The sequence below is a fragment of the Lolium rigidum genome, chromosome 1 (genome assembly GCF_022539505.1).
Source record: "Lolium rigidum isolate FL_2022 chromosome 1, APGP_CSIRO_Lrig_0.1, whole genome shotgun sequence".
Classification (NCBI taxonomy): domain Eukaryota; kingdom Viridiplantae; phylum Streptophyta; class Magnoliopsida; order Poales; family Poaceae; genus Lolium; species Lolium rigidum.
The window spans coordinates 175,597,898-175,607,478 of NC_061508.1; the positions used below are offsets into that span (position 1 = coordinate 175,597,898).

General features: G+C 42.1%; 1 protein-coding gene across 2 annotated transcripts; it reads left to right on the top strand.

The window, feature by feature from the left end:
* The first annotated feature begins 201 nt into the window (after positions 1-201).
* On the top strand, positions 202-5,389 carry LOC124685277 (glucose-1-phosphate adenylyltransferase small subunit, chloroplastic/amyloplastic). 2 transcript variants are annotated; one of them, XM_047219621.1, is made up of 10 exons: positions 202-532; positions 1,272-1,568; positions 2,469-2,738; positions 2,858-3,037; positions 3,248-3,351; positions 3,459-3,570; positions 3,893-3,991; positions 4,059-4,178; positions 4,798-4,915; positions 5,097-5,389. In XM_047219621.1, exons 1-9 carry the CDS (start codon positions 257-259, stop codon positions 4,912-4,914), a joined length of 1,575 nt encoding a protein of 524 aa, XP_047075577.1. In that variant the 5' UTR covers positions 202-256; the 3' UTR covers position 4,915; positions 5,097-5,389. The 2 variants fall into 2 exon arrangements, with proteins under 2 accessions (XP_047075577.1, XP_047075570.1); XM_047219614.1 differs by having other exon boundaries at positions 203-532; positions 5,093-5,389.
* The last annotated feature ends 4,192 nt before the right edge of the window (positions 5,390-9,581 follow it).

Genomic DNA, 9,581 nt, shown 5'->3' on the forward strand with positions numbered 1-9,581 from the left:
ACATGACCGAAAACGGCGAAAACGTCCAAAACCATCGTGCCAAATGAAGGAAGATCATTCCAAAAGTGCCACCTGCTCAATCTTACTCACAACCAGCTCACTGTCTCTCTCTCTCTCTCTGTATAAAATAAAAACTGGAAAGTGGAAGATCTTTTGAGAAGAAGATCAGTTAAATTTACAGAGCCACACGAGGCTGCACCCCTCACTATCAGACATATCTCTCTCCTCACTCCTGATCCCTCGCCACGGACGCGCCATGACCGGAGCTCCGCCATCCACCGTAATGGCGATGGGTGCGGCCACCTCCCCTTGCAAGATCTTGAGCGCCACGCAACGTGCCTCCACCGCGGCGGCTTCGGCATCCACCTCCCGCGAGTCCGTCTCCCTCCTCCGCGCGCCACGGGGACGGCGCCAGCGCCCGCGCGGGTTGGCCTTGTCCCTGGCTCCAGCGCGACGGCCGTTTGTCTTCTCCCCGCGCGCCGTGTCAGACTCCAAGAGCTCCCAGACCTGCCTCGACCCTGACGCAAGCACGGTAAGCCGCCTGGACTAGGCTAGGAAGGGCGCAAATGCGTCGCTTCTTGGTCGCCTAATCTTGTCTCCCCGCCCTGATCCGTTGCATCGGTATCTTTGATGAGAATTTGACATGTGCGGGAAATTATTGGTTTCTTCTCTTATAGGGCGTCGGTAATTTAGATGTGCAAATGCGGTTCACGTCTTTTCTCATATAAAAGTTTCTTCGACATGAACAACGCGACATAATTCTTTTTTTTGCTGTTGCAGTCTTAAATTCCTGGTGACTAATCAATCATATGTACGTTTCACGGTTTCTGATTGATTATTTGTACTAAATGTGGCATCGTGGGCGTGAGTTGTTGAGAGTCCTACTTTATCAGTGGGTGTGGGTGTGGGTGTGGGTGTGGGTGTGGGTGTGTCAGTTGTTCAGAGTCCTACTCATAAAAAACGATCAAGAAGATGCCATGATCCCTGGCATGTGGCCCGTAAAGGGTACTGGATAATTAGATCAACACTTCGGTTTTTTTATTTCTAACTTGTTCAATTCTTATTAAATCGGTTTTCTTGTTGAGTTTTGATACATCACATGTATTTTGTAATGATGCCTAGATTATGATTATTGAATGTATGTGTTGTTCATTGTGTGTCTCATGTGCTACACTCAAATCTGAGAACTTCTGTTTCTTAATCTTTGCTCTCATCCTTCGTTACATTTACTTTGCTATACGCAATTGATGAGCTTCTTTTGGTTTGTGTAGAGTGTTCTCGGAATCATTCTGGGAGGTGGTGCAGGGACTAGATTGTATCCTCTGACAAAGAAGCGTGCGAAGCCTGCTGTGCCATTGGGTGCCAACTACAGGCTTATTGATATTCCTGTCAGCAATTGTTTGAACAGCAATATATCAAAGATCTATGTGCTGACACAGTTCAACTCTGCTTCTCTTAATCGTCATCTCTCACGAGCCTATGGGAGCAACATTGGAGGATACAAGAATGAAGGATTTGTTGAAGTCCTCGCGGCACAGCAGAGCCCAGACAATCCTAACTGGTTTCAGGTATCTCAGTACTAGATCCATCAGAGATTTGCCATTCGGTTTAAAGCCCTTATCAGAATACAATAGAATTATTTCCTTTTGTACTTTCCATTCTTTGAGTTTATAAAAGTTGCTATGTCCTTTTATAATTATTTTTGTGTCATGTTGGCATTTAGATTAAAAAAAATCTATAATTCCTTTTATAATATTATCCATGAATCATGATCATATCCTTTTCTACCATGAACTAATTTCTGTAAGCCCTCTTTAAAAATCCCAGGGCCAGTCTTACTGGAATCAAAATCGGTTCCAAGGCGATGTCCATAGTCCTTTTTTTTAGATAACCTTGATATAGATTATTCAGGGTACCACTGCCACACTAGTATTCCTTTTATTAATTCATTTCCATATTGCTTTTTTTTTTGGGAATTCAGAGCTTTATATATCACTTGATAGGATTACCATTTCCATATTGCTAAATAATATTATTTAATGGCATGCTGCTATGACAAGACAAATTTAAACTCAACTAGAGATGCTTAAAACTTTTCACGAATTTAACCTCAGCTAGAGACGCTTAATACTTTTCACAAGTTGATGTTAACTAGGCTTTTGCATTATGTGAATCTGTAATTTTTACTTGCATCTGGTCCTGAACAAGTTTCCTAGTTACCATTTGAAAATTATTATAGGTAAATGGGTAGTGATGGTTCCCCACAAAAAAAAAGGTTTGTGATGTAACATTGATTTAATTCTTGTGAGCATTATCCCGTGATCATTATTTACCTGTAAATGTTGCAGAGGAAACTATATTTCATAGGTTATGCCATTTTAACCTACTATGCATCATACATAAACTGTTGCTAGGTTCCCATGCTAGCTTTTCTAAACTATTGACTTTATTTTATTTTCTTATCTCAGGGTACTGCAGATGCTGTAAGGCAGTATTTATGGCTATTCGAGGAACATAATGTTATGGAATATCTAATTCTTGCCGGAGATCACTTGTACCGAATGGACTATGAAAAGTTTATTCAGGCGCACAGAGAAACAGATGCTGATATTACTGTTGCCGCCTTGCCCATGGATGAGGAACGTGCAACTGCATTTGGCCTTATGAAAATCGATGAAGAAGGGAGGATAGTTGAATTTGCAGAGAAACCAAAAGGAGAGCAGTTGAAAGCAATGATGGTACACTGACGATGTGACTCTCTAGCTAATTTCAGATATATAGTTGTGAACCATCATCTATGCTACAAAATTTCCTTGGTTAAATTTATACCATGTTGCTGCTTAAATTGATTTTGTAGGTTGATACGACCATACTTGGTCTTGATGACGTGAGGGCAAAGGAAATGCCTTATATCGCTAGCATGGGTATCTACGTTATTAGCAAACATGTAATGCTCCAGCTTCTCCGTGACCAATTTCCTGGAGCTAATGACTTTGGAAGTGAGGTTATTCCTGGTGCGACTAGCACTGGAATGAGGGTATGAAAGCACATTGAGTTTTGTAGTTTCCTTTATTCAGTTTATTTCTTCTGTTCTGATGATTTTGTATCATCTTACCTTGACACAAAAATACTCTCAAGTGATAAGCTCTTTCCAAAAACTTATATGCTAATATTTATCAGATATGCACTTATATTGGCATTTACATTTGTAAGATGTGCTGCGTAAGAGTTTAGTTGTTGTTTATAGGTACAAGCATACTTATATGATGGTTACTGGGAAGATATTGGTACAATTGAGGCATTCTATAACGCAAATTTGGGAATTACCAAAAAGCCAATACCAGATTTCAGGTTAGCTCTTCTTTCGCCCTGATGTGTCAGAGATTGTGAAATTTCATGCATGCAAAGTGTTAGAATTGCTCCCTGTCTATTTAATATATACCATCAATTTAATGCAGTTTCTATGACCGTTCTGCTCCAATTTACACCCAACCTCGACACTTGCCTCCTTCAAAGGTTCTTGATGCTGACGTGACAGACAGTGTTATTGGCGAAGGATGTGTTATTAAAGTAAATAGCCCTTTTCAGTTGGAGTGCTAACCTTCTTCAGTTGACATATTTTCATTTACATTATAAAAATCTTTGGAAACTTTTTATACTGTGGCATGTGATTGTTATATCTCCTTTTAAGTGGTTTGTCAGGCTGAATGTAATAATGGCTTCTATGTTCACTCTGCCTCGCTTTTCACATTTTTTCATTAACATTTAAAAAATGTTCAGAAACCTTTTATACTGTGGCATGTGATTGCTATATCTCCTTTCAAGTGATTTGTCAGGCTGGATGTAATAATTGCTTCTATGTTCACTCTGCCTCGCTTTTCTGTCCATGTAGAACTGCAAGATACACCATTCAGTAGTTGGACTGCGGTCCTGCATATCTGAAGGTGCAATTATAGAGGACACATTACTAATGGGCGCAGACTACTATGAGGTACAATGAAATAGAAGTGAAGTATGCTTCTGGCAGATGAATGTACTCACCCTTTGTTGTTCGACAGACTGAAGCTGACAAGAAACTCCTTGCCGACAAAGGTGGGATTCCCATTGGTATTGGAAAGAATTCACACATCAGAAGAGCAATCATTGACAAGAATGCTCGTATTGGAGACAACGTGAAGGTATTCCATTATTTATATAACTTATGGTTAAGGGCTTGTTTGATTCAAAGGATTTGAAAAATATAGGAATAGGAAAAACGCAGGAATAGTATGGCATGGCATATCAAATCCTAGAGGAACGTTTGGTTGCACCACAGGGAAAATGCAGGAAATTTCTATAGAGATTGAGTACATGTCATAGTTGTCATAGACACATAGGAAATGTTCCGACAGGTCTAACCTCTTGTTAGAATTCCTATGGCATTGTAGTATAGGAAAGCAATCCATAGGAATTTCTGTGTGTGTGTGTGTGTGTGTGTGTGTGGGGGGGGGGGGGGGGGGGTCTCCATTCCTTTGAATCAAATGAGTACAATATGAAAAATTACTATGGGTAAGAATCCTACAAGTTTCCTTTAGAATTCCTGTGAATCAAACAGGCTCTAAGCATCTACTGGTTTCTGTTTTCCTTTTTCCTCTGTAATGTGTAACTTGAATTCACGGTAATGTTCATACTTTTAATCTGTTTCTCCCCATTACATAATAATTTCTATATTGCATGTTCACCCCCCTGAACATGATATTACATTGTTTACATTTTTGGGGTTAGTGATCTTTCTTAAGGCACTCATTGGTACTGTAGATAATCAATGTTGACAATGTTCAAGAAGCAGCCCGGGAGACTGATGGATACTTCATCAAAAGTGGCATCGTAACTGTGATCAAGGATGCTTTACTCCCGAGTGGGACAGTCATATGAAGTAAGTTGTCTCCTTTGGTGAACAGTAAAGTTTTGCTTCAGAAACTATGAACATGTCGTAAACCTAATAGGTTCCAAATGCAGCAATAAAGTTGAAACATGCAAATCGTGCAATATTCTACATTCGTTTGAGAGTTTAGCACTCTTTTCGTTGGTAGTTGACTTGGTTGCCATGCAGACAGATGCAAAATATGTGGCAAGTCACGGCGCTTCTTGTATCATTCTGCAATCAACCAATGAGGTCGCCAGAAGATCATAAGAGCAATAAAAAGGAGTGCCCTGCAAGGCACTTCTTCGTCTTTTTTCTCCCTTAATGTATTAGGAACCGTAATGTACAAGCAACTTGCATCCAGATGTTCTGGAGATCGAATATACCTGCTTGCATCTTGTTGTTTCAAATATGAAGTGTACTAGATAAAGACCCGCATGTTTTTTCACGATATTACGAAACTTTGTAGTTGATTTGATTTCTCCATGAAATTGTGTCACATTAATCCTGGGTTTTGGCCCGACCTTCACAGATATGAGTGACTGCATAGGGGATTCGCCGGGGAAGTGGATGAACATGAGAGATACAAACATACACACATAGCTCTGGTTGTCCTCGTTGGCCTGGGAACCACCAACTCAATAGAATTGCAAGACAAAGTTTCAAAGGGTATAATCGTTGTCAAACCCAAATAGAATTCGAAAGAGCAAAGAGACCACACAAACATATAGTTGCAAAGGAAGAGAACTTCAAGTGTTAAGAGTTTGTTAGAATGGAAAAGATTTAGGTATGTAGGAGTCTTGGATACAACAGATTGCCTAGATTGGTAATCTAAGGAGGAGTTTCCCACATGGGAGGCAAGATCATAGCTCAACTTAGTGCAGGATTCGCGGCATCTCGGCGTGGGGGCTAGTGGGACTAGTTTGGTCGCCGGTCATGGCGCCAATGGCTTTAAGGAGGGGGAGCAGGTGGGAGTGGTGGTGGTTGATCTTGACGTCGGCAAGGGGAAGGCGAGCACGCATGCTCCGTGTTTTTCTGGGAAGAAGACAGCAAGGAGAGGACCCCTCCAAGCGAAGGGGTACGGGCCGCCTCGGAGGTTATAAGAACTATCTAACAAATTTCAGAAAATAGTTGTTGACACTAGAAATAACAACATCCATTGGCAAGGTTATCTTGTAGGCAGAGCAGACCAGTGGGGTATGCCAACCTGAGCTCTGATACCACTTTGTGATGCCCCCAACACCGGTACCATGAGGATTCCAGCAATCCCGCCGAAATCCACACGGTATCAACTTGGAGACGCCCTCCCGCACGACTTGCGCGGCAAAGCACACACGTGATGCAAGAGGAATTACCACAAGTAGTTACATCATTACAACAGGTTTACAGTAGAGCCCACAAGTAAAATACATTACAACAACAACTCCAACGAGTCAAGAAATACAAATAGATACAATACAAAGATCTGAATCATACAGAAAGCCAAATACGTCTGAGTACGGACAAGATACAATTTGGACTAAGAGTGCTGAAGATAACCAGTGGTGTCCATAACCATGCCCATGACAAGCCGGAAGGGTAACCTTGCTAACGTCGTCATCTGAAAGGATCATATGCCGCACCTAGAGGGGGGATGTGTGAATAGGTGCTACCCAATTTTTAGTTCTTTTTCAATTTAAGCTTGACACAAAGGTAAATTCTCTAGATATGCAACTATGTGATTTTTTTCCTAGATGACAAGGTATATAACTGTAACATCCCAAATTTTCAAACAAAGACAGAAAATGAATTTTCTATTTCCAAAATTTGGAACCAACAAAAACTTTTATTAAATTAAGTTTGATGCATAGTGATCATGCTTATATGTTGTGTTATTGCCATGATTGATTGTTGAAGTATTTGAAATGATATAAAAACCTAAACCCTACTCTCCTTTTTACCCTCCAAGATAAACCAAATAAAAAGAAATCAAATTAAAAAGAAAAGGCATATGTAAGCCTATGGCTATTTTTGCAAATGCTAAACTTTGCTTTGGCTACCTTGTGTAGATGATTTGAAATACCTCAACACACCTAACCAAGTACTTACCAACAAATTCAAGTGAGAAACAAAACTAAGTAAAACATATGCATAAAGGCATATGTGGCACTTAGCCATAATATCAATTTTTGACCTATGCACCCACACTTTCCCCAAATGGTTGGAACCCTTTACCCAACTCAATCTAACACTAAATAAACCTTACACATGCCTAAGTAAAGCAAAGAAAAAGAAAAGAATAAAAGTCAGAAAATCACAAAACCCTCACATATGGTTTATGCCATTTTTGAAAATCTTGACCCTAGACCAATTTGACTTTCACCATTAGTTTTATTAGGTTACTAAACACTTATTACAACTTTTGGAATCAAAGAAACACAAATCAAATCAAATTTAAACTCAATTTGTGAGCACATAGAATAATGGTCAAATCTGTCTTTTACAATCTGGTCACTACTTTGAACCCCTAGATTTCAAGTTTTTCAAACCAAACAAATCCAATTCTTTGCACCTAATCCAAGTACACATAAAGGTGAACAACTTTTGTAAAGACCACCATATCAAATTCTTCTTGGATCAAAAACTATGCTCATGCAAAATTAAGACTTTTTAACACAACCAACAATCTCACCCTTTTCCAAATTTGCTTTCCTTTTATTTTTACAATGCCACCACCACCTATGTTTGTCTCTGGTCAGTTTCAACTCATCCAAACCAACCACTTTCAAATTTTGGAACCCCTTTTCATAGATCAAATTTGGCAAGAATTTGAAATTTGCAAATAGATCAAATCCAAACACTATTTGAAATAGTGTTTGCCTAACCCTAAACTCCACCACTTGACCTCTACCATGTCCCATGGTCCCCTCTCTCTCTAACACCAGCATAGAAACCCTAGATGGAGGCCACACCTAGCCATGGCAAGGCCATGCCGGCCATGGTCCCCATGTTCACCCTCCCCTCTCTCCTCTCACCACCAAACCCTGCCACCATGTCCCCTTGATTCCCCTTGGTCCCCTGATCGTGCTCATGGGCGCCAAGCATCAAATGGTGGACCACAACGCCCAGGCCAGCCCATGCCCGCGACGTCCTGGCGCGACAGGAGCGGCATGGTCATGCCATCCCGTGTCTGCTGGCGCGCGCCACGGCCACCTGTCGCCTCGCCGAACGACGCCTCCCCCGGACCCCCTCTCTGCGCCGTCAGCCTCGCCACCGCAACACGACTCCGCCAGACACGCCCCGCTGCTCGCGCGAGCACTGCCGCCGTCGACATCGTCGCCACCTTCTCCGCACCCGTGCCGCCAGGCATCGACGTTGCCCGCGCTCACCAGGCCGTCCCCCACCTCGCTAGCAGGTTCTCTAGCACCACCTTGCCGTCGCCTACCTAGAGCCAACCTCGCCTACCCCTCTCGCTCGCCGGAATCGCCGCGCCGCTGTCGACCTCGCCGCAGACCCACGGTCACTTCATGCTTCTATAAAAGGAGCAAGCCCCGACCCTCTCTCAGCACACCAGTCACCTCCCCTCCTTCCCCTCGCTCGCCAATACCCCTTCCCCTCCTCGAATTGGCCCTCCATCGCCGGAATTTGAACGGAGTTCGCCGCGCCAGTACCTCAGCAACGCCGACGATTGGCGCCGTCCCCAGAGCTCCCACGACCACCGTTGAGTCCGCCGTCGTCTGCAACATCGACCTGCATCAACGCCGCCGCTCACCGGAGTCCCTGCTCGCCGTTGACCCCCTACCTCCGCCGTGCCAGCACCTCCCTCTCGTCGACGACGACGACGAAGCTCCACCGTCCGATCTGCTTCTGATCCAACCGCGCACAGGGAAAGGTACCGCTTCGGGTTGATTGAGTCGCTGACCACTGGGTCCCACCCTGTCAGTTGGCCCGTGGTGCATCGACGCGTTACTGGGCTAGCCCAGTTCGTTTCCCCGCGTTTCGGCCCAAGTACTTTCCCGCCTAGGCCCAAAATTCAAATTCTGTTAAATCCTTTTTAGTATGAATTCAAATACTGGTCCTGTACTAAAATTCAAATAGTTTCAAATCTACCCAATCAAAGTTAGCAAAATTTATATTGTTGGAAAGCTTATGAAAAGCTCTATCCTACCACACGGGTTTCGCACCAAATTGTTGTGTAGAATTAATGTGATAAAAAGAACAAGACAGAGACTTTTTCAACTTCAAACAATTATTAAAAATCAACCAAAAGTGCTATTAAGTTGATTTCAACTCTCATAGCTCACATTTCACTTACACTAATTGTTTCTGCAAAAATATGGTGTGGTCACTTTGAGTGATCATGGCCTAGTTTAATTAAAGGACTATATGGCTAGTTTAGTTAAGTGATATTGTCCAAAACTATTATGCAAATCATATGAAGTGTTTTACTTCATTTAAATCTTGTCTCAAGTACTTTCATATGAGGTTTAGACCCTGGTCAAATTACTCTCACATGAAATACTTGGTGATATTAAATCATAATTAGTATTGTTAAATAGTATGAGGTATTCTACCTCATTTAAATCATTTTCCCAAATGATGATGATGAATGGTTGACTTAGGTCAACATGATTTCATGTATGATGTTTGAGGAAGTTAAATCTTAAGAAGGTTCAATGAGAGGAAATTATTTCCTCAA